Source organism: Emiliania huxleyi, assembly GCF_000372725.1.
Source record: "Emiliania huxleyi CCMP1516 unplaced genomic scaffold EMIHUscaffold_103, whole genome shotgun sequence".
In the NCBI taxonomy this organism is placed as follows: domain Eukaryota; phylum Haptophyta; order Isochrysidales; family Noelaerhabdaceae; genus Emiliania; species Emiliania huxleyi.
In genome coordinates, this window is record NW_005202237.1 from 406057 (window position 1) to 427992 (window position 21936).

At 65.5% G+C, this 21936-nt stretch overlaps 7 protein-coding genes across 7 annotated transcripts in view; 1 reads left to right on the forward strand and 6 right to left on the reverse strand.

Annotated features, from left to right (window-relative positions):
• Nucleotides 1–2288, reverse strand: part of EMIHUDRAFT_454192 (hypothetical protein) — a gene marked incomplete at its 5' end in the record, with an annotated part of 4336 nt that extends 2048 nt beyond the window's left edge. The window contains 8 exons of the mRNA XM_005793126.1: nucleotides 147–486; nucleotides 599–651; nucleotides 746–812; nucleotides 971–1048; nucleotides 1119–1198; nucleotides 1439–1593; nucleotides 1682–1724; nucleotides 1806–2288. Coding sequence (XP_005793183.1) covers nucleotides 147–486; nucleotides 599–651; nucleotides 746–812; nucleotides 971–1048; nucleotides 1119–1198; nucleotides 1439–1593; nucleotides 1682–1724; nucleotides 1806–2288 — 1299 coding nt within the window. The remainder of the gene's footprint in view (nucleotides 1–146; nucleotides 487–598; nucleotides 652–745; nucleotides 813–970; nucleotides 1049–1118; nucleotides 1199–1438; nucleotides 1594–1681; nucleotides 1725–1805) is intronic.
• Nucleotides 2289–2502: 214 nt separating this feature from the next.
• EMIHUDRAFT_222527 (hypothetical protein) lies at nucleotides 2503–3481 on the reverse strand (the record flags this gene model as incomplete). Its single annotated transcript, XM_005793127.1, has 2 exons — nucleotides 2503–2679; nucleotides 2915–3481. The coding sequence occupies 2 exons, from the start codon at nucleotides 3479–3481 to the stop codon at nucleotides 2503–2505; spliced, it is 744 nt and encodes a 247-aa protein (XP_005793184.1).
• An 841-nt stretch (nucleotides 3482–4322) lies between these two features.
• Nucleotides 4323–6368, reverse strand: EMIHUDRAFT_439593 (UDP-glucuronosyl/glycosyl transferase). The gene has a single exon (XM_005793128.1). It carries the CDS (start codon nucleotides 6342–6344, stop codon nucleotides 4752–4754), a length of 1593 nt encoding a protein of 530 aa, XP_005793185.1. The 5' UTR covers nucleotides 6345–6368; the 3' UTR covers nucleotides 4323–4751.
• Nucleotides 6369–8606: 2238 nt separating this feature from the next.
• On the reverse strand, nucleotides 8607–9034 carry EMIHUDRAFT_222531 (hypothetical protein; the record flags this gene model as incomplete). Its single annotated transcript, XM_005793129.1, has 3 exons — nucleotides 8607–8711; nucleotides 8783–8839; nucleotides 8936–9034. The coding sequence occupies 3 exons, from the start codon at nucleotides 9032–9034 to the stop codon at nucleotides 8607–8609; spliced, it is 261 nt and encodes an 86-aa protein (XP_005793186.1).
• Nucleotides 9035–13178: 4144 nt separating this feature from the next.
• Nucleotides 13179–16613, forward strand: EMIHUDRAFT_360925 (SURF1-like protein). The gene is made up of 3 exons (XM_005793130.1): nucleotides 13179–13228; nucleotides 15439–16152; nucleotides 16228–16613. The coding sequence occupies exons 2-3, from the start codon at nucleotides 15439–15441 to the stop codon at nucleotides 16297–16299; spliced, it is 786 nt and encodes a 261-aa protein (XP_005793187.1). The 5' UTR covers nucleotides 13179–13228; the 3' UTR covers nucleotides 16300–16613.
• Nucleotides 16614–16831: 218 nt separating this feature from the next.
• EMIHUDRAFT_222536 (hypothetical protein) lies at nucleotides 16832–17131 on the reverse strand (the record flags this gene model as incomplete). The annotated part of the gene is made up of 1 exon (XM_005793131.1): nucleotides 16832–17131. One exon carries the CDS (start codon nucleotides 17129–17131, stop codon nucleotides 16832–16834), a length of 300 nt encoding a protein of 99 aa, XP_005793188.1.
• Nucleotides 17132–17482: 351 nt separating this feature from the next.
• On the reverse strand, nucleotides 17483–21401 carry EMIHUDRAFT_454197 (putative mitochodrial carrier protein). The gene is made up of 7 exons (XM_005793132.1): nucleotides 20743–21401; nucleotides 20360–20465; nucleotides 20180–20286; nucleotides 19979–20044; nucleotides 19550–19588; nucleotides 18573–18863; nucleotides 17483–18502 (listed from the first exon to the last, which is right to left on the reverse strand). The coding sequence occupies exons 1-7, from the start codon at nucleotides 21388–21390 to the stop codon at nucleotides 17666–17668; spliced, it is 2094 nt and encodes a 697-aa protein (XP_005793189.1). The 5' UTR covers nucleotides 21391–21401; the 3' UTR covers nucleotides 17483–17665.
• Nucleotides 21402–21936: the final 535 nt, after the last annotated feature.

Sequence of the window (21936 nt, forward strand, 5' to 3'; positions counted from 1 at the left end):
CCGCTAGGCGCCCAATAGGCCATAACCGCATCTGGGGGGGGGGGGGGGCGTGCAGCGAGGGCGGGCTGGGGTAGGGATGGGGGGTGGGGGTAGGGGTGGGGGTGGGGGTGGGGCGCCTTAGGCGAGTAGGCGAGACCGAGGACGACCTCCGGTGCCCGATAGGCGCGGCTCTGCACGTAGGAGCAGCGCTGGTCGTGGTGCAAGTACGCGTTGCCGTAGTCGATCACCTTGATCTTGCACGCGGTGAGCGACGAGATGAGGATGTTTTCCGGCTTGAGGTCGCAGTGGATGACGTCGCGCTGGTGCAGGCACTGCAGCGTGAGCAGGCACTGCTTTGCGACGTGGCGCAGCCTCTCGACGGTGAAGTAGCGCGGCAGCCTGCACTCCTCAATGTACTTGTAGATGTGGTACAGGTTGTCGCGCAGCAACTCGTACACAATGAACAGCGTCTCGCGAAAGTAAAACACATTCAGCAGCAGCGGCAGCCTGCGGCCCCAAGTCCGCGCATCGGTGTGCGCCAGATGGGCGAGAGGGGAGGGCAGAGGGGGGGGGCGGGGGCGCAAGCAGAGGGGGAGGGGCGGGCGCGCGGGCGGCGCGCCTCTCCGCCTCCTGCGGCGTCATCTGCGAGGCGAGAAGCTTGAGAAGCTTCACCTGCCAGAGGAGCGGGGCGTGGGGTGAGGGGGGGGGGTGAGTTGGGCGAGGCGGGCGAGGGCCGCCCGCAGGCGGCGAGAGAGGGTTCGCGCGCCTCCCACAAGTTCTGGTCGAAGATATCCTTGGTGTTCTTCGAAATCTTGACGCAGACGAACCGGTGCCTGCGCGCGACGCGCGGCCGCGCCTCGTCTCGCGGCGTCCTTCGGGCGTCGCAGCTGCTGGTGGGCAGGCTGGGCGCTGCTGCTGGGCCGGCTGGGCGGGCCCGGGCTGGCTGCCTCCCCTTCCCCCTGCTGGCGCGTGCTGGGAGGGCGGTGCACGCCTCCCCGTCGCTCGCAGGTCCTCACACTGCACCGTGTGGCAAAACGTGCCGCTGCCGAGGTACTGGATCACCACATACCTGCGCCGCGCAACGCAGCCGCGCGTCAGGCGGCAGACCGCGCTCGCTCCGCCGCTCGGCGGCGCCGCACCGGCCGGCGATGACCTGCTTCTCCTCGACGCGGAAGTGCGTCTCCGACTCGAGGCCGGAGGTGAAGCGGTCGTAGTGCACCTGACCGCCGCGATCGCCGCTCACGTCGCTACTCGCCAGGATTGGAGGCGCTGCTTTGGGCGGCTGCTGGGGCTGGTGCTTTGGAGGGGGGCTGGGATGGCCAGAGAGGGGGCCGGCGGGCGGGCGGGGAGGGGAGAGGCCCCGCAGGGCCGCCGCGGCGCGCCTTCGCACCGACGGCGTGCAGCCTGCCACACCTCACGCCCACATCTCGATTCGCGTGTCTCGGCTATGCGCTGGCGCCATCATGGCAAAGTCGTGCAGCTGGCAAGACTCGCGCTTGCGCTCGTCCCTCTCGCCGTGGAAGATCGGGTCCGGCTTGGTGAGCAGCACGTCCGGCACCTGCTGCGCCGAGAGCGGCTCCACGTCGTACAGCTTCCCCGGCCGCGACGACGTGCCTGCGAGGGAGATCGTGCGAGGGAGAGCGAGTCCGTCTGAGGAGGAGAGGCAGCGCTGCGGCGCCGCTGCGCGGCCGCTGCAACGCGCCGGGTACTGGCAGCGCCTCTGCCGTCGGCGCCACTTTGTGCGCCTGAGGGTGAGCGTGCGGGGTCGGCGCCCGCACAAGGCAGCGCGAGGCAGGCGGTCCCGCGCGCGACGGCCGTCCCCAAACCGAGCCACGCGCCGTGACGCTGCCGTGACGCTGCTGCGGGCGCGCTGGGCTGGCTGCAGCGCTCGCCTTGGACGACCCCACCCCTGCGGACGCATCGCCGCCGCCCCGCGCATCGGGAGGAGCCAGCGCAGCCGCACTCGCCATCTGAAGCGGGGGAACACTGCGCTCAGCCGCCGCCTCTTGGCTGCATGCACCGGGTGCGAGGCCGTGCGCTTCGGCCTCCCTCCAGAGGTGGCGGGCGGCGCGCGCGAGCGTCCGCGCGAGCGGTGCACGGTGCATGGGCCCTTGCGGCCCCGCCACAGCCGCGCACACCCCACCACTGTGCTTGCTATGGGCGGTTCCGGGTGCCTCGTCCGCAAAGCTTGTCAGCGTGCGCGACATGCCGCGCTTTTCTAGCCATCTCGTGACGACGGCGGCAGCGGCGTCGGTGGGAAGCCCCAGCAGCTCGGAGCACAGCGCCTCCGCCGGCTCGCCCTCGGCCATCCGCGGCCTCCGGGCCACTCGGTCCGAGTGACCGCTGTGGTGTGTTTGGGCCGAAGTCTGCTTTCGCTGCCTCCCTCGTAAAACGCGGAGGAAACTCGAAACTCGAGAGGAAATTGGAATTCAGACATTATCGAAACGTCCTTTTGTCCGACACGTGTGGCATGAAGGTCGCTCATCACAGCTCCACAGGCACACAGCACCTCTCGCACGGCTCTCAGCTGTGCATGCGCATCAGCCTCCGGCACTGCATGTACACCGAGTTGAAGATGGCCGAGTTGAGCGCCACGAATGCGCACTTGACGCCGAAGCCGCTGTACAGCCTGCCCAGCCCGCCGGTCGAGACGAGCAGCCGCAACTCACTCGCCGCGGATCGCGGCGGGCCGTCGACCGCCTGCGCTGCGAGGCGGGGCATGCATGACCCGGTGCGGGTGCGGGAGAGGGCGGGAGGGCGGCGGCGGAGGAGTGTCGGCCGCCTGCATTCGCTTCTTGAGCGTGTCCAGCGGGTAGGTCGGAATCTGCACGATCATCCCTGCGGGGGCATCGGCACGTGTTTCACGGGCGTGTCCCGCAGGGCGTCGGCGTATCGCTGGGCGCAAGAAGGGCTGGCCTGCCGCGGCGCCGCACACAAAGTGCTTCCAGTGCTGCAGCGCCGAGCTGCGGCCTGGATCGGGAATGGTTCGCTCGAGGATGTTCCGCGAGCAGAGCCAGATGGACATCCCGAACGCCGAGTAGATGACGGCGGGCGTGAAGCCTTGGTACAGCTGCGGCAGCCGCGGCGACGCTCTGCCGAGCTGCCAGCGCGTCTTGAGCGTGTCGATCGGAAACAGCACGGTGGTGGTGGCGACAGCACTGGAGCCACCTGACACCGCGTCCCGCGCCAGCTCCGGCCAACTCGTTGGCAGCCGCGACTTGACCGCGGCGCCTGACCCAAACTTGAACCCCTGCCTGACTCCCAGCATCGCGACCGTTGGGCCGAGTGCTCGGTAGAGCAGGCGCACGCCGGGCAGGCCACCGCTGGCAAAGATAACACGCAGCGTCTGCAGCATCGGTCGTCCAGCGTGCTGCATGTGCGTCTGCACAGTGTTGGCTGGGAGGAGGAGCACTGCCTGCACGGTGCCGGCGGCAAAACTCGCAGCGGCGGCGCGCGACGGGTCGCCAGAGAAAGCGTCAGCCGACGAGGCGCTGGTCGACATGTTGAGCAACGTGGAGCCAAGGGCGTTTGGTTGGGTGTGGAAAAGAATTCTTTCCCTGGCAAGGTAGGCGCGCGCCCAAGCGTTGGACGGGCGCAGACGAGCGACGAAACCGAGGTAGGTTCCGCCGAGTTACCCTGCGAACCTGTTCGCGCAGAATGTAACCGTCGTGCTCGCGCGCGCATATCAAAAAAACATCGCGTCAAGCGTCAAAAGTCTCATCGGTCACGCCTGTCCACCGGCCAGTCACCGCGATGATGCGGCTGCTCGCGGTCTTGCTGGCATGCAGCAGCGCCGTCGCTACGGCGCTACCATCGAAGCCAGCGCTCCGACCTGCACCCATGCTGCACCGTGCGCGGCAGCTCTCAGATGGAGTTGCACGTTCGACCGTGGAGTCGCAAAACGACCCAGCTTCGACCGTGGAGTCAGAGGTTGACCCAGCTTCTGCTCAAGAAAGCTACCTCGCCAAGAGCTGCAACCCTCGCCGTCTGTGGAGGCTTGCCAAGTCCACCCTACGTGGGGTGCTAACGGTCGTGGGTGTTCGCATGACCACCATTCTAGCGATCGAAGTTGTGACTTGCGCTGCTCCGGTGCTGATCCTTTCACTGCATTCAGTAACGACAGGGCTGATTGTTGCCAAGCGATGCTCTGACGGCCGCCCACTTTCAGGGCGAGAGCAACAACGTCTTCAACAACAGCTTCGTGAGATGCTCAATTACGATAGGAGGCAGCTCAATGTGTCGCCGATGTGACACATGGTTTTCATCCCGATGGTTCGACCCCGGGTGGTTCGACTGCATGGCAATGCTCGGCGCTATGACGTACAGCGCCGAACTGTACACTTGGGTGTCGCTACTTTTTACCGACCCACAGAGCGTGAGAAATACCACATTTCTTTCGCTCCAACTTTTGCAATGGGTGACCGATATCATATGGTCAGTGTGTCCGGCCACAGCGCAAAAGCACGCAGATCGAGCGTAGTCCGGGCTGCGCGGCGCGGCGCTTGCTCGCTCGCCACCGCGCCGCCCTTCTACAAACCATTCTGCGTTCTGAGAATCGTTCTGAGAACCGAGACGAGAACGCCACAACGCGCCACGCTCGACGCAGCGTCCCATCGCGTTGCCGCGTCGTGAGCCACAGCGCAAAAGCACGCAGATCGAGCGAGGAGAGAGAGTCACGACACCGTGCCCCAGACGCCAGCGAGCCGCCCGCATGCGGTGGGGCCGGTTCTCCCGCCACAGCGCGTTCAGCGCCCCCTGTACGATCAAACTAATCAGTGGGGACGGCCTCGCCCAGCCTCGGCGAGGCCAATCACAATCTCCGCCGCCCTCTCCGCCCCGCCCGCGCCGCGAATGGCCTCCGCCATCTCCCGCGCCTTTGCGCGGTACGAGTCGCCCTCAAGCACGCCGCGCATCGCCTGGCGCAGGTCGCGCACGTACTCGGAAAGGACGGCGTCTCCGTCCTCCTTGGGGCGCGGGACAGCGAGGCCCAAGCCCAAGCTCTCGGCCTTGCGGCCATTCACGGGCTGGTCGCCAAATCCGGGAACGACGACCAGGGGGACGCCCTTGGCCATACTCTCGGTGAAGGAGTTCTGGCCGCCGTGCGTCACGAACATGCTCACAGCGCCCGAGGAGAGGAGGTCGACCTGCGCGATGTAACTGCGGCAAACGGCGTTCGGAGGGACGGCCAGCCCGTCGAGCGCGTCTGGCTGCGGGCCGGTGCTACACACGATCAGCGGCGCGCCATTGCTGCACGCCTCGGTAAAGCTGCCTCGCCCCGCCTCCGCAACCTCGGGCGCACCAAACTCGTCGAAGGCCGCGCGAAAGACGCTCTGCACCAGTTGCTTGCCGGTGATGCCAAAGGCCTTGCCCTCGCCGTCCGCCTCGCGGCTTTCCCAGCCAACCGTGGGCAGGTCCGAGGTCAGGACGGTTCCAAGGCTGACGTACACCACCGGGACGCCCAACTCCTTGGCCTGCCTCACGGCGGCGAGGGCCGAGTCGCCGGTGTCTTGCACGTCCGACCGGTGCCGGTGCAGCGTTGGCGGTGCGACCTGCTCCTCCTTCTTGCTAAAGACGAAGCCGCCTGCGCGAGCCGCGCCCTCGACGTCCAGGCTGGGACCAATGTGGAAGAAGGTCACTTTGGCCTCATCGAGCGCTGACGCCGTCCGCTCGCTCACCGCGTCGCACAGCGGTTCAATCGTTGTCACCAGCGTCGCCGCCTTGGGCCCTCCGAGGTAGCAGTTGTTCACCGGCAGCGAGAAGGGGCGCTCCTTTGGCAGCGCGATCCCTGGGTAGCGCTCGCGCAGCCGCAGCATGGCAGCCGTGTTGACCTCGTCCTCAAAGTAGGCTCGGTCGAGGTCCTCCAGGCCGATGCCCGCCTTGCTGACCGCGTCGCTGAGGAACGCCTCGATGGCGCCTGGGCCAGCGACCGTGAACAGACCCGCAGCTGGAATGCTGAGGAGGCTGCACGCGTGGGTGGCGGAGGGCAGCATCAGAGGGTCGTACACCACCGCATCGTACGCGCCCTCGTTCAGAAAGCGCAGAAGACCGGGCAGCTGCCGCTCGATTCTGACGTTGCCAAGCTTGAGGTTCTGCAGGTGGAACGGCATCGATTCGCACCCAAACTCCGCCATCAACGCCTGGGATGCCGCCGAATAGTTGTCGGCGGCCTGGAAGAATTCTGTCAGGACCGTGGCTTCGTCGACAAAAACCGCTCCAGTCGCCTCGATGGCTGCTCGGAAATTGCTCGACGAGAGGTACGTCACGCTGTGTCCGCGCTTGACGAGGTGACGAGCGATTGGGAAGGAAGGATTGGTGTGTCCCGAAGCGGTCGAGAAGATGAAGATAAATCGCTGCTGCTGAGCCATGCCGCGCTGCTCCTTTGTGTCGTCCTTGCCGACCCTTCAGCTGTTTTTCTCGTTCACAGCCTTGTTCTCGAGAAGAAAATACGTCCGCGCGCTGTGCGCTGGTCTGTGAGAGGATGAGGTGCGAGCCCTGGAGGCCCTGGGGATGCGGGGAATGTTCACATAAACGCACAACCCCGGGCCCGAAATCGCATAGAGACAGTCACGCACGCAAACAAAACAAACGTCCAAGGCGTGAACCGCGCCATTCGCTCTCACCTGGCAACCCTGTCTGCACGTCTCGCGCGCGCGTGAACAGGCCTCCAGGCCCCAAATGACGCGTGAGTGTTAGATTTGTTTGGTATTGCTAAAAATCTCTCTCTCGCACACAAACAAACAACAACAAAGAGACACAGCGTCCCAGGGAAGGCGAGCAAAAGTAAAAGTTCACATAAACGCACAACCGCGGGGTGCGATTTCGCACAGTGACAGTCAGACATGCTACTTGCTTTCATTCTTTTGAAGAATAAATACCTCGTACGCCGAGGCTCAACGTTTTCTTTTACTTTTTTGCCCGCCAAGTGTTGACAGGTCATTTGCGAGTCAGACAGTGGGCAACGTCCTCACAACAACTGACTTAGTTTCTGCGTCCCCTCTCGATGGCTCGCTCAGCCTCGCTCCACCGAGGATGCGGCGCAGTCCGTCAGGCGGTAGGCAATGCTGGCGGTGACGATCGTGATCGGCATCGCAGCCGCCTCTCTCGCTGTTGCTGCAGCCGTGATTGCGCATTGCCCCTCCGTCCAGCAGGAGCTGTACAGTTCTTTCAGCAGCCTCCATTCAAATACTAGCCTCCCTCCAAACAACAGCATACCCAAGCGCTCCCTCCACAGCCAGCTGCAAGTGCTGCGCAAAGCGGCCAAAACCAGGGAGACCGAGTACATTCAGGCATTCCGCTCGAAATGCGACTTGGCCCGCATCATGCCCCGCTATGCGTGGGTGCACGTACCCAAGGCGGGCACTTCGTTCGGAGCAACGCTCCTTCATGCGCACAATCCAAGGCTGCGCTCAGCATCGGCTTTCCTGTCTGCGAGCATTCGGGCACCATGCCCTTGGACATCGAAATGTGCCGCGGAATAAGTCCTTTTGTGAGCGCGCCCACACTGACCGAACGCTCCTGCACGAGGTCGCTCGCGACCCGTGCGCGTTCTGGTCCAAGGGGCAAGCAATCTGATTCGCCGGCCACGACGCGATCAGTGACGAGGCGCATCAGCTCTTCCAAGGCAACTTCTTCGGCATGTTTCGCGAGCCCGTCTCACGCGTCGCCTCGGCCTTCGCGTGGTTTGGAAAGGAGCGGGCGAACGCGCAGCTGAATGCCTCTGAGTATGCGCGACGCGCACGCGGCACCGCCGTCAAGATGCTCAGTGGCCAAGCGTCCGGCGAAGAGTGCAACAGTGGATACGCCCTGTGCGACTTGACGGAGGTGCCCAACGTCAGCGCCGCGCTGAAGCGCCTCGAGTCGTTTGCGTACGTCGGGCTCACATCCGAGTGGCGCCTCTCCATCTGCCTCTTCCACGCGATGTTTGGAGGCCGGTGCGTCGGTGGCGAGCTGGAGAATGCAAAGCCCGGCCGCCATAGCGCCAGAACCAAGGCGCAGATTCTGGGGAAGGTCAAACAGGAGGGTGACCCGTATGACCAGGCTTTGTACGCGGCCGTCCAGCGGCGCTTCCGGAGCGACATGACGCGCTACAATGTCACTGCGGCTTGGTGCAACCGCGTATGCCCACCGGGTCTGCGCCGGAATGAGAGCGGCCCGCACCTCCAAGGGATAATCTAAGCCCAACAGCTCGTGCCGCCCTCCGGACGGCGGAGGCGCTACGCCGCGTCAGCCCAGCAGCTCGTGCCGCCCTCCGGACGGTGGGAGCGCTACGCCACGTCCGTGACCGTGTCCATCAAGGGCGTCGTAGTACGCCCTAGAGAGAGTTTGTTTTGTTGTCGCCCTTACGTCCATCAAACACAAAGTGGTTCGTATATTGTGAGCTGAGCCCGCCGGTCTGACTTGACTGTCCGAGTCTGACACCTGTGACCTGGCAGCCTGGGTGTGTGAGCGCGCGCGTGACAGTAATCCTGACAGTATCAGACATGTCCTCAGTGTAAGGGGTGTAACCCCCCGACAGCGCATGTGATGCCACATTATTTTGTGAGGGCGATGATTTCGTCAGAGGTAAAAACCGGGAAAGTGCCTCTCTACGCTCTGCCTCACCCGAGGCCCGTCCACGCCCGAACCCCTCAGCGCTTGTAAAAGGAGGGCCGCGGAGCGCTGTTTACGCCACGCGAGCGCCAGTAGTCCCCGCCAAAGTGCTGCCGCTCCATCAGGTGGTTGTGCCTCGCCACCTGCGGAGGCGCGGGCGGTGTCGCGGTGGGGACGCAGCCATCGCAAGGGACGCCGATTGAACGCAGCTCACAAAATCGGGGTCCGGATTGTTGCCGCCCCAGTTTGAGATGGGCTTCGAGCCGTTTGCCTGAGCGCCTCTCGGCTGCGAGTTCGGCGGCACGAAGGCGCGTGAGGGACCGGCGCAAGGGCGTGTGTGTGGGCTGCGGCCACTCGCCTGCAGCACTCCGTCGCGCATCACGAAGCTGCCCTTCGTCGAGCCGCCCCCGCCACTCGCGTCCTCTCCGCCGACTCGCCTCGCTCCTCTGAACCGCGGCGTCACCATGCGCAGGTACGCGAGCCGCGACTCGGCCTCCTCCAGCGCGGCGCGGGCGGCGGCGCCGTCCGCGGCCGCGCGGAGCTTGGCGTAGAAGTGCTGCGCGTCGAGCCGCGCGCCGCGGCCGCGCTCGCCGCCGAGGTGGCGGCATCGCTTGAGCGTCTCACGGTAGAGCTGGGCGACGGCGGAGCCGACCAGGGGCGGGGCTTGCATTTTTGCCGTCGCCAGTCGCCGCGACAGCGGTCGCCACCTTTCTCGCGGAGTTGGGAGGCGAAGAAAACACGAACGATGCGGAAAAGAAACAAAAAAGCGAAGCACAGAAAGTACGGGCACGTAGCAAGCTCATGCTAGCCGTGATGCAGCGAACAGTCAGCAAGCTGTGTAGAGGATTTGAATTCACAGCGGCGGGGGAGAACGTGCCGCAGCTGGTTTATGCCGACGACGGCCTGTTCCTCAGCAACGACATAGCCACGATGCAGCTCGCGCTAGAGTGTGCCTGGTTAGTGACAAAGATCTGTGGCACCAGCCTCCAGGTCAAAAAGAAGAAGAAATCGGCATGGTCAGCGACGTACTGGGAGAACAACGAAGAGCGGGATGTCGAGGGCTACGAAATGAGGATGCCGGATGGCATGCCGATACCACAGCTGAAGGGAGACGAGAGCTACAAATACCTCGGAACGGAGCTAAGGACCGGGTGGGCAAACGGCGAGGGCCAGACGGAAATGAGGGAGCGGTCAGGCGTCGCGAACTGCATGGCCATCCACGACTCAAACTGAGTCCAGAAGCGGGACACGTACGACAGGTCGAGGAGGATCAGGACGGTTGTGCCGAGGTACAGGCGATTCACCTCTGCGAGCATCCTCTTGAAGACGGCCGCGTCCTCCGCGCTGCGCGAGCCCTTGGGGTGGTCCTGCGGCATGCAAGCTGAGTCTATCCAGACGCGCTCAATCTTCTTGCCGTCTGGCGAGTTGAGGAACCCCTTGAGCGCCTTGAGCTGCTCACCGTCGGGATCCGGGTCGTCCGGCTGCATCCAGCGGTGCGAGACCGCCAAGGTCGTCTCAATGTGGGTGCCCTTCACCACTTCGGCGTAGTCGAGCGACACTTCGACAAGCGGCTCATCGGTGACGATGTGGTCCCGAATCTCCTGGAAGAAAGGCAGGCTCTTCCCTGGGAACTGGCGCACGAAGTCAGCGCTCAGCATAAAGAAGGTGCAGGAACGGGTACCGTCGCCCTCAGGTTGGGCAGGCATTGCCGCTGGCTCCTCGGGGTCCGGCGATGTCATGGACAGCGAGTACGGGAGCTTCGACGCGTTCTCAGGAGGCTTCGGCTCGGTGGCGAGGCACTTCAGGCAACGCAGCAAGTCCGTCATTCAACTCAGCAGGGAGGCTCGGTGCGCACCGAAAGAGCCGGCGGGCGCTGTCGGCAAGGAAGCGCCCACGGACACGCGGCTCAAATCTCGTTGTTTTTACCTTTTCCGAGTGCACAGCAATTGCTAAAAATCTCTCTCTCTCAGCAAAACTACGAGCATGGTAACGGGGCTCGTTACGGGCCCTCGAGCTCGTAGGCCGACCTCGTAGGACCTACGAGCTCGAAGCTGGTAAACCAGCCTTGTAACGAGCCTGGATACGACCCGGCGCAGCAAAATGCGGGTTTAAAGAAAGGAGACGCTATCTATGCAAACCCATCCTAAAGCAAAAACACACACACGAAAACACGAATCAAAAGTACGCTCCTGCGCCTGCCAATTACGAGCCCTGTTACGAGCTCCTCGTAAAGCAGAGGGAAGGCCAGCAGCGAAACGGCTCGCGGCAGTTTGACGCACAACGCATCTCGGTATCTCGGCTCATCTCGGCTCATCTCGGCTCATCTCGACTGATCTCGGCTCATCTCGGCTTATCTCGGGCCATCTCAGCGCATCTCGGGCCGCGGCGGCGGGGAGGGCGGCGACGGCGAGGGCGGCGGCAGCCCGGGCGGCGGCAAGGCGGCGACCGCGGAAGCAATGACGCGGCGGCGGCGGCGGCGGCGTCGCGAGGGTGGCGGCGGTGGCGGCGAGGGCGTGGGCGTGGCGGCGACGGTAACGGCCGACGAGGGTGGGCGGCGGTGGCGGCGGCGGCGAGCGCGTCTCTACTTGCTCGCGCCTCCCGTGTGCTGCCTCGACAGGTACGCCTCGAGCGCCTCTGTCGTCCTCACATTCGCCAAGAGCTCCCAAGTCTGCTCGGATTCATCTTCCCCATCGACCGGAGCCCAACGCACCAGATACTCAACGCTCGATCCGGAGATGCGGTGTGCGGTGATCTCTTCGATAAGATACTCCTCCTCGTCCTTGTCCTCGTCCTCCTCATCGGTCTCCGAGTCCGACACGAGCACGCGCTGCTTGCGCTGCTTTGGCTTCTGTGCTGCGGCCTTCCCTCCCTTGCCCCCATCAGCGCTGCTGCCCTTGCGCCGCCGCGGCTTTTGGGGCGAGGCCGACCGCCTCGCCCGCTTCTTCTTGAGCAGCGGCGTGCCCGCCGGAGCAGATTGCGCAGGCGGCGGCTTGCGGCCGGCAAACGGCGGATTAGGCGGAGGCTGCGCCAGTCGCGGCGCGGCGGGCGCGGCGGCGGGTGCGGGAGCAGGTGCAGGAGGCGGGGCGGGGGGGAGGGAACCCCGCAAGGCCGTGACGGAAGTGAGGACTCGCGAAACCTCCTCAGCCTTGTCCGCTGGCAAGCGGGTGCGTGCGGCAGTGGCGCCAGCACGCGCTGGCTGCCCCAACGAGCCAGATGCGGGCGGTGCGATCGAGTTTTCTTTCGCCTGGTCGCCGCGAGCGCCGCCACCCTCGCCGCCACGAGCGCCGCCGCGAGCGCCGCCGACCCCGCCACCGAGAGCGCCGTTGTCACCTATGAGACAGTGTCGTTGCATGCAGGCCGACATATCTCTCGCTCCTCGTCGTTGTTGCCGAGGATATTCTCTCCAGTCCCGGTGGTGCAGGCCGCAAACATGGCCTGCAGGCCGGGGTTGGGGCGGATGCCGTTCTCCATAGCCGCCTCGACCTGGTCGCCAATCATCCGCTTTTCGTTAGCGCCGCCTCCCGCTGCCTCTGGTCGAGGAGGTCGACCAGAAGGTTGCCCGTTGTACGAGGTGGAGTTTGTCTTCTGCGCCTTGTGTGAGGGTGAGCGAGTGTAGGGAGTCACCCTCTTGCGTGCGCGCAGCCCACGCGTAGTCCACCGCAACCAGGTCTTTCATGACTGTCCACTCGCGGTTTGGCAGCTGCAGCAGCGCGCCGACGAGCTCGCTGGTCATGGATGCCCCGTGGCGAGCAGCGAGACGTGAGAAAGCAGTGCAGGTCTCGCCGATGGCATGAGCGAAATCATAAGTGGTCAGCGCCTCGAGGCGTAAGTTGCCACGACACACTCGCACGCGCGTTCCATCCTCGAGTTGCACCACGTACCGATCAGCTTCAGCTGAGTAGTTCACGATTGTGCCACTCTGCTCATTCATGACAGTGTGGGCAGCAAGCTTGCACAGCGCTACTTTGGTCCCTGCGGGCGGGACGCAGCGGCTCGCATCGACATCATCATCGTCATCTGCCATCTCGGCGTCGTCGGCGCATTCGTGCTTTGCTCCGTACATCTCGACCAGCGCAGCGCGGCCAGCGCTGGTTTGAAGCTTCGAGACGAGCTCGAGCACCTGCAGGCGCGGGGGCTGCGACTGGTTGGGCGCGAGCGCTACGTGCGGCAGCGGCAGTAGCAGCAGCAGCTTGCCTGCGGCAGCTCATCTTCGCCGGCCGCGTCTAGCACCATGCGCATAACGCCTTTCGTCTCCGGCTCATTACGCAGGTGCCTCTTGGCGTTGGCGCGCTCTTTGCCGCCGACGATGTTGTACGTGCCTCCTTGCAATTTCGCTGCGTGGACACTCCACTCCTCCACTACGAGCTCGAGTGTGTCGGCCAGCGATCGAGAAGTTGCTTGTTTGGGCCGTGCGACATCGAGGAGACGCTGCAGCATCTTGATGGCATAGCCGTCGCCATCGCCGTGGTCCTCATCAGCAGCGGCTCCGCTCTCCCTTTCCTTCCTCTTGCCGCCAGTGTGTCGTAGCGTCGAGAGCATGCTGGGCGCGAAACGGACCGGAGCGTCGAACTCCGGAACCACCCCCTCAGTTGCGGGGAGAAAAGACTGATAAATAGAAGAAAAGAAAGTACGGGCGCCGACGTGAAACTTCCGCGACGTGAAGATGGCAGGGCATGCGCTCCGACCGTCTGGACTCGTAGAAAGTACGAATAAAAGAAGCTGCCCACGGCTACGCTCGAGCACTTGAGTGAGCACCGGATAGGGTCGATTCCGCATGGTACGGGACCCCTCGATCGTCTCGCCCATCCGCTTCTGGCAAATTGTGTGTGCCAGTCAGGTGCCAGTACTCGTAGCCGTGGGTAGCACCTTTTATTCTTTTTCTTTGAAAGAAAGTTGAAAGCCTCCCTTGCGCCTAGGGTTGCCTTTTCTTTCTTTTTCTTTGAACAGGTCTATCACTGCGCAGAGGGGCCCCCGGAGGAATGCCCACTCTCTCAATCAACCGCTCCACGCCACGCCGCTTGCGGCGGTAAAGAAAGAAAGGGGCGGTGTCGGAGGAAAGAAGGAAAGAAAGAACAGACAACAACCTCCAAGTGCTCCAACCCAAAAGAGGGATGGGAGGGATGGGAGGACGGCGGGGAACATTCTTTTATTGCGCGTTCCCTGGTCCCTCGCTTTGGCCTTTGCCACGTCGTCCCCTTATTGTATATTGACGGCGATGTTCTCGGACGATGAGGCGCGGCGTGTGGCGAGGGCGGCGGTGGAGCGGAGCCAGGGCTGGCTGAGGGCGACCGACCCGGGCCGCGCCTTCGAGTCGCTCTCGTGGCGGCGCTCGGCGGGGACGATGCGGCGCGGCGTGTGGCGAGGGCGGCGGTGGAGCGGAACCCGGCCTGGCTCGCGGCGACCGACCCGGGCCGCGCCTTCGAGTCGCTCGTGGCGGCGCTCGGCGGGGACGATGCGGCGCGGCGTGTGGCGAGGGAGGCGGTGGAGCGGAACCCGGCCTGGCTCGCGGCGACCGACCCGGGCCGCGCCTTCGAGTCGCTCGTGGCGGCGCTCGGCGGGGACGATGCGGCGCGGCGTGTGGCGAGGGAGGCGGTGGAGCGGAGCCCGGGCTGGCTCGCGGCGACCGACCCGGGCCGCGCCTTCAAGTCGCTCGTGGCGGCGCTCGGCGGGGACGATGCGGCCGCGCGGCGTGTGGCGAGGGCGGCGGTGGAGCGGAACCCGGACTGGCTCAAATCGTGCAGCCAGGCGCACCAGCTTGGGCAGCGATTGGCGCGAGAGGCGTCGATACACACTGCATCCTCTCGCATCGACACAATGCGAGGCGCCCAAGCCGCCGCGGCGGCAGCAGCGCTTCAGCAGCAGCAGCAGCTGCTGGCGCAGCTGGACGAGGTGCAGCGGTTGAGCGTCGGCCTTCCTGTCGGCTGGAGCGTCAAAGTCTCAAATTCGACGGGCAAGGCGTACTACGTCTCGCCTTCGAATCAGACGACGTGGGCGCGGCCCCAGACTGCGACTGCTCCGCCTGCGGCTACTCCGGCTCCGATGGCACAGCCGGCGGCTGTGCTCGGGCCATTCAACGCCCTCCCTCGAGTCGAGGTGGGGCGCAAGCGGGGCCGAGATCGTGGCGGAACCTAGGCCGATATGCATGTGAGTTTCGACATTCCACTGAGAGGGCGTGATTTCTTTAAATGTAAATGTGTTATCGGTGTGCAGAGATTGTCGGCAAGCCTCGTCGAAGTTTCCTCGTCGAAGCCTCGGCAAACGTGTTTGATTCTTCCTTTTGTTCACCTTTTCTTTTGAATAGGTTCGTCCTCCGCATGGAGTGAAGCCCTACGGGCACCCCGAACTCCCACACGACGCGCGGCCCAGCACTTGGTTTAAAGTCACGTGATTAAATAAAAAATCTCCCGCGCGCTCCCGCGCGTTAGGGATGTCAGTACCTACGCTGAGGAGTGCGGGACCACCCCGTATGACCTCTTCCGAGCACTTTCTCCCTATGTGCCATGAAATCTCTGCACAGCACAACAGGAAACTTTCGGCACAACAGGAAATGTCCGGCGCAAGAAGAATTTTACTAGCAAGAAGAAGAAGAATTTTACGCCGCCTCCCCCCAACAAACTCCCACACACGCATGTACATACATATGTTGCTTTGCCCGTTCGCTCGTCGTCCCTCCTCGCGCAAGAAGCGCAGCTGGCACTCGCGCGGATGGGAGATCAACGGAGAGCACTTGGAGCACTTGGAGTGTGTCTTATAAAATGAACTCGGGGGCACGGCACGCGGCACAGGTTAGTAGCTTCACATCCAGGACCGGCTCCGGCGCAAAGGGCTTTAGCGAAGTTTCAGCGCAGCGACGCTACTTTCGACGTGAACATGGCCGCAGCGACGCTAAAGCCCAGGCCGTGGGTGAAGATCGCCCAGACCACCTTCTTCTCCGGCGTCGCTGCGGGAACGGCCGGCCTCTCCTACTGGCAGCTCCAGCGCCGCCAGTGGAAGCTGGCGCTCGTGTCGGAGCGGGAGGCGACGCTGCACGCCGCCCCAGAGCCGCTGGCGGCGGTGGTGCCTGCCGCGGCTCGGGCGGACGGCGTGGCGCCGAAGCACGAGTTCCGGCGCGTCGAGTGCCGCGGCACCTTTGATCACCGCCAGCAGCTGCTCATGGGCCCGCGCTCCGCGCCGGCGGGCGTCGATGCGGCGCCGCCAGGCGCAAAGCCGCCTCCCGGCGGCGCGGGCATGACGGGTTGGGACGTGATCACGCCGCTGCGCTGCACGGACGGCGGCGCGGTGCTCGTGAACCGCGGCTGGGTGCCTCGGGATCAGGTGGACCAGGTCTCTCAGCCGGTGGGAGAGCTTTGCGTCGACGGCGTCCTGCGTTGTGGCGAGGCGGGCAACCGCTTCACGACAAACGACGCCGCGCAGCGGCGGTTCGTGTACCTCGATGCGGAGGCGATGGCCGATGCGACGGGAAGCAGCCCCGTCGTCCTGTACGAGACGCCCAGCCAGCGCCCCTCGCCGGGCGGAGGCGGCTGGCCGCTGCAGCGGCCGCTCTCCTCCTTCCTCGAGTTCCACGTCAAGCCGGAGACGCACCTGGTGCGGCGGGCGGCGGCGCGGCGGCGCGGCACGCAACGAGAGCCGCTCACCCCCCCCCCCCCCCTCTTCCCGCAGGTGTACAGCGCGACCTGGGCCTCCCTCAGCGGACTGATGGCGCTGATGACGGCAATCCGGCTGAGGCGCTGAGCGCTTGTGCCGAAGGGAGGTCGAGGCCGCGGCGGAGGCGGAGGCGCGAGGCCGCGTGCTGTGCGTGCGCGGTGCCGGGAAACGTTCACTTGGGTGTGTGTGGGGGTGTACTCTGTGCCGGCGCGTGTGGTGCGCAGCAGAGTGGTGGCTGGTGCCGGTGTGTGACGCGTGCCTGTGCCGCGGGGAGCTATCTTCGCGCAATCCGCGCGGCGTGTGGGCGCCGCTCGGTCTGTGCTGTGCTCGCTGACGGGAAATGTTGTGATAGAGGGTGCCCATACTAGGTACTAGCGGCACCGGGCACCGCCTCGGTATACAAAATGCGCCTGCGGGCGGACCCTCACAGATCACAGATCACTCTATAGCGCAGTAACTGCGCCCCACACTCGCCCGGACCGTCCCCTTCTGGGTCCGGTTCCGCAGACTGTAGGCGGTTCGTGTTATGGTGGCGGCGACGAGAGCGGCCACCAAGGTTGAGAGAGGAAACCACACGACCGAAAATTATCTGACGCGCACTCGGGGCACTCGGCCTGCCTCAGCTGCCAAGCGCAGCGCGGATAGGCTGCAGGAGAGGAGCGAGAGCGGGTATGGCCGCGGCGGTCTCCGTGCAGAATGCACCGATCTGGCGAGGTCCGGCGAGGCAGAAGCTGACTGCCGCGTGTATAACGAGGCCGAAACCCCAGCACACGAGAGGCCACAAGAACCACGGCGGAAAAAGGAGCGTTGTCATGAGATTGATCATGAAGAGGAGCGCGTTGACGGCGATATACGCCACGGCGTGGATGAGCAGGGCGCCGAGTACGGCCCGGGTCAGCGGGCTGACCTTGGTGGACATTACACACCCGGCCAGAGAGTGACAGGAGAGGAGTGACAGAGGGGGCCGTCTGGCGTTATCGCAAGAATTCTACGAATACAAGCCCCTCTCACAGCACGAACTAGCACCACAAAAGGCACAGAAAAAGTCTTGGGTTGTGTTCTTTCTTTTTCATGGCGGGAAACGTGCACGACCGGAAACACGCAATTAATGCGTCAGGACCCACCCCATAGGCCCCGCCCCCGCTTCCCCTCACCCCCTGGCCCTGCGCGCTCCTCGGACCTCGCAGAGGCGCGCTCTCGAGCTAAAAAGGTAAAATCGCCTGCGTCACAGCAGAGAGGGGGGGTATCTAGATCAGAGGAAAGCGTGTTTAGTTAGACTTTTTCATTTTTTAGGTGTGTGAGAGAAGCGTCACCGCGTCACGACTGTGAGAAAAAAAACTGCAGGCGGCCCGCGTGCCGCGAGACGTAAACGTAAACCATTTTTTTGTCTGCATGCACTCTGATCGTCTGATGGCCTCCAGATCAATCAGCGCATCGCAGCGCACCCGCAATATCATCTTCCGATGGGCCCCGCTTGGATGGTCGCGAGCGCGTCCCACACGAGAGTGAGGTCGGCCTTCGAGACGCCAAACAGGTCGCGCAGCCGCGTGTAGATCAGGAACTGGAGCGACGAGAGGAGCATCGCGAAGAGGCCGCGCGGCGCGAGCCCCTGCAGCGCGAGCCGAGGCTCGGCGGCGAGGCGAGAGGTCGCCGAGCCGAGCGTCGCGCCCTCCTCGTTGGTGAGCGTCAGTAGCGCGTCGGCGGGCTGCGACGCGAGCGCCGCGAAGAGGCCGGCGACCGACCCGGCGGCGAGGGGAAGCCCGACCGAGAGGAGGGCGCCGCCCTGCGCGTCGGGCAGGGCGGCGGCGAGCAGCGCGGCGACGCGGTCGAAGACGACGAACTTGGTCACCACGAAGGGCACCTCCTTGAGGAGGATCGGCCCGAGCCCGCGGTAGAGCGCGGCGGCCCCCTCGTCGGCGACAATCTGCTGCACGGCCGCGAGCGACGACGCGCCGTTCCGCACCGCCCCTATCCTCACCGCCTCAAACGGGCAAACCACCGCCGCGCAAAAAGCGGTCGCGCACGCCGACGCAAGCGCGAGCAGCGGCGTCGAGAAGAAGAGCGAGTTGCCCGCGCCCGCTGCCTCGTTGATGGCGCGCGAAAAGACCTCCAGCAGCCCAAAGGCGCACGCGCCAGCCAAGGCGTACCCGAACGCCGTCGCGCCGGCGCCCTGCAGGAAGGCGGCGGCGCCCTCTTCGGACGCGGCCAACGAGCGAGCGCAGTCGAGCGGCCCAGAGTAGGTGCCCGGCGGCTCCGTCTGCAGCCTCGTCTTGACCACGTCGAGAGGCACCTGCCCCACAGCCAGACAGCGCGTGAACGGCGCTCCACAGACGCCCCCCGGCCGACGTCCTCTGGCGGACCAGCAGAGTGTGCGCGACCGAAGAGCAGAGTCCGCCGGCTAGGAAGATCTTTGCCGCCGCCGCCGGCTGCAGCCCACTCACTCGCTCGACGGGCGCCGCCGCGCGCGAGCCGAACGCGCCGGCAGGCACCGCCACCGCCAGCCCGAACCTGCCGTCCGCCTCGCGCCTGGGGACGAGGCCGGCCGGCAGCATCTGCGCGCGCGCGCGCGCAGGCTCGGTGCGCTCGGCCGCCGCCGTCGGCAGCGGCAGCCCCACCGACGCGGCCGGAGGCGTCGCGGGCCCGAGATAGACCTGCGAGCACAGCGCGGGCGAGGCGTGGGGTGGTGTCGTGGGGAGTGTGTGCTAGGCGACGACAGCTTTGCCTCTGGCGACATGGGGACCGGACGGCATGAGGGCGGCCCCTCTCGGCCCCTCTCGGCTCCTCTCGGCCCCTCTCGGCTCCTCTCGGCTCCTCTCGGCTCCTCTCGGCTCCTCTCGGCTCCTCTCGGCCCCTCTCGGCCCCTCTCGGCTCCTCTCGGCTAGTCTCGACGTTGGATGGCGTGCGTGCGGCAGCCTCGAGCGAGCGGCTGAGCTCGGACAGCTCAGAGGCGTTTGGGGGAGGCGCGGCGCGGGGGGTGAGCGACGCGCGGAAGCGGGCCCTCGACGCCTAATCTCGGCTGATCTCGGCTAACCTCGGCTGCATCTCGGCTGCATCTCGGCGGAAGTGAGCCCCCGGCGCCGGGTCGGCGACGAGCCGTGTGTAGTTCGCCACACTCGCCGCGAGGGCGGAGCCGCCGAGGCCGCCCGGGCTGGCAACGGCGGCGGAGACGGCGGGTGGGGGGGCGACAGTCACAGCGGGCGGCTCGTCCGCGTTGTAGCCGGCGCCTGCACCTCGGGTGATCTCGGGTGATCTCGGGTGATCTCGGGTGATCTCGGGTGATCTCGGGGGGGTCTCCCGGCCGTTGGTTGCTGCCGGCGCCTGGGTCGGTCAGCTCGACCGCCGCGATCTTGTACTCGGCCAGCAGATCCGCCCTCGCCTGGTGATCTCGGGTGATCTCGGGTAATGTCGGGTGATCTCGGGTGATCTCTTTCCTCCGCTGTCCACTCCGAAGGGCGAGTGTCTATGAGGTGTCTGCGAGGTGTCTAGGAGGTATCTCGGAGGTGTGTGGGAGGTGTCTGGGAGGTGTGTCTACCTGAGGTGTCTCCTGAGGTGTCTGCGAGATGTCTGTGAGGTATCTGTGAGGTGTGTGGGAGGTGTCTGTGAGGTGTCTGTGAGGTGTCTGTGAGGTGTGTGGGAGGTGTGTGGGAGGTGTGTGTGAGGTGTGTGTGAGGTGTGTGGGAGGTGTGTGGGAGGTGTCTGTGCTGTGTCCTCCCCTCGCCTGCCGCGCGCCGCCCGCGAGCGCCGACGCTGGCGGCGCGATGCGCACTCGCGCGGCGGAGGGTGCAGAGCCGTTCCCCTGCCTTGCCAAGTAGCCCTCGCCACACGCGACCAGCTGCACACGCGCCACGGACCCGTTCCTCATCACCGCCACCGCACACGCCGGCGCGGTGCGGCCGCCGTCGCCGTCGGCCAGCCCGCCGCCGCCCTCCTCTGCCGCTGCGGGGAGCGGAGGGCCATCGATGGCCACCTCAGGCACCTCCCCGTCGGCGTAGCCAGCGCCGCCGTCGAGCAGACGCACCTCCCGCCACCGGCCGGTCGGCCGCATCAGCGCGCGAGCCTTGGCCGTCCGGCCGCCTGTTCGCAGCAAGGAGGCGTGTGAGAGGGGCGCTGCTCCCCGCGCGCGTGAGCTCCTCTCGCGCTCGGCCGCCGCGGTCGAGCGACGGGGGAGGGCCGACCGTGACGGAGGGAGGGGTCGCCGAGTAGCCTGTCGCCGCAGTCTCGAGCTGGACGGAGGCGAGGCGGCTGGCATCCGCCTGGGGCCGGGGAGGGCGGCGAGGGTGGCGAGGGCGGCGAGGGCGGCGAGGGCGGCGAGCGGAGGTGAAGGCGGCGGCGGCGGCGGCGGCGGCGGCGGCGGCGGCGGCGGAGGCGGTGGAGGCGACTGAGGTGCCTCTTCGATGAGCTTCGAAGTTGCTTGCTTGCTTGCTTGCGTGCTTGCTTGCTGCTGCTGCTGCTGCTGCTTCGAGGAGGAGCTGCTCCCAACTTGTGCTACTGCTGCGGCGCCTCTCGCTGCTGTTGCTACTGCTGCCGCGCCTCTCCGATGAGAGAGCCGATGAGGCGCGTGGGCTGCTGCTCGCGCTCGATGAGGCAGAGAAGGTGGGCGAGGAGGCGCTTCTGGCCCGCCGAGGAGTACTTGTTGGCCAGCGCCTCTCCCAGCCTGCCCGCGCCCTTCTCGCCGTAGTACCCCTCGAGACCGACCTCGACCGAAGTGACGAGCGAGGAGAACTTGGACGCGAGGAAGGCATCGCGCCGCTGTTCGCCGAGCAGACCGACGATGCCGTCGCTCGCCTCGTCGTCCATCGTAAAGGACTCCGCCTCCGAGACCTGCGTCTGCCACCACCGCCGCGTCGTCGGCTCGTTGTTGAGCAGGAATCGAGAGAGATACGCAGCAAACGTCGTCGAGTACTGCTGTTCGGTCCGCGCGAGCGCGCCGCGCCCGACGTCAACGCTGCTCAGCGGCCGGTAGACGAGCGATGAGTCGGCGGCGGTGGCAGGCGCGACGAGGGACGGGCCGGCGGCGGCGGCGGCGGCGGCAGTGAGCAGCAGCGAGCGACGAGAGGGAGCTGTGTCGTATGTGTTGAACAGCTGCTGTGGATGCGCGTGCCGAGGGCGCGGCAGAGGGACGCCGCAGCGCATACGGATGGGCAGAGGAGGATGGTGGGTCGGCGAGGCCAAGACCATTCAGACAAGCCGAGCTGCCGCTTCGGCCGCGCGAAAAAGAATTACAATCGCCCGTGTCTGCGCAAGTGAGTGTAGAGCGGTGGTGTGGGGCGTGCAGTGTGGTGTTCATTAGCTCCGAGTAGAGGGGGCGTCCTGCAGTTAAGGGGAGACCCGGTACGCGGGGCTAACCCTCGGAGACCCGTGTTTACTTTACGGCCCTTTCCCTGCGAACGCGCACCCCCAGGGCTAGGGCTCTCTTGCCCGCAACCCGATGCCAATCATCCGGCCCGCTGGGTGCGCTTCTTAGCTCCCCGGCCCTGGATGTGCGGTTAATGACTGCACTCCAAGTGCTCCAAGTGCACCTATAACGAGTAGCGCTACTCGGGGCCACGTGCCCCCTCGCGCTCGCCCCCTGTCGCCCGCCCCCCAGCACCCTAGGTGCCAAGGGCACGAACAACAGCACAACAACACAAACAAGGCGACAGGGAGGGCACGTACCGTCGGGTCTCATTTTAAGGTGCCTCTTCATTCATGCCAGTTTCGGAGCACGGAGGGCAAACCCTGCCC

Bases quoted from the DNA above. Each gene is read 5' to 3' on its own strand.
- EMIHUDRAFT_439593 (XM_005793128.1), bottom strand. From the start codon at position 6,344: ATGGCTCAGCAGCAGCGATTTATCTTCATCTTCTCGACCGCTTCGGGA.
- EMIHUDRAFT_360925 (XM_005793130.1), top strand. From the start codon at position 15,439: ATGGCCGCAGCGACGCTAAAGCCCAGGCCGTGGGTGAAGATCGCCCAG. The intron at 16,153-16,227 runs GTGCGGCGGGCG...CTCTTCCCGCAG, and splicing joins TCAAGCCGGAGACGCACCTG to GTGTACAGCGCGACCTGGGC.
- EMIHUDRAFT_454197 (XM_005793132.1), bottom strand. From the start codon at position 21,390: ATGGTCTTGGCCTCGCCGACCCACCATCCTCCTCTGCCCATCCGTATG. The intron at 19,589-19,978 runs GTGCGCATCGCG...CGAGATCACCAG, and splicing joins CTGCACCCTCCGCCGCGCGA to GCGAGGGCGGATCTGCTGGC. The intron at 18,503-18,572 runs GTCCGCCAGAGG...GCTGTGGGGCAG, and splicing joins CGGTCGCGCACACTCTGCTG to GTGCCTCTCGACGTGGTCAA.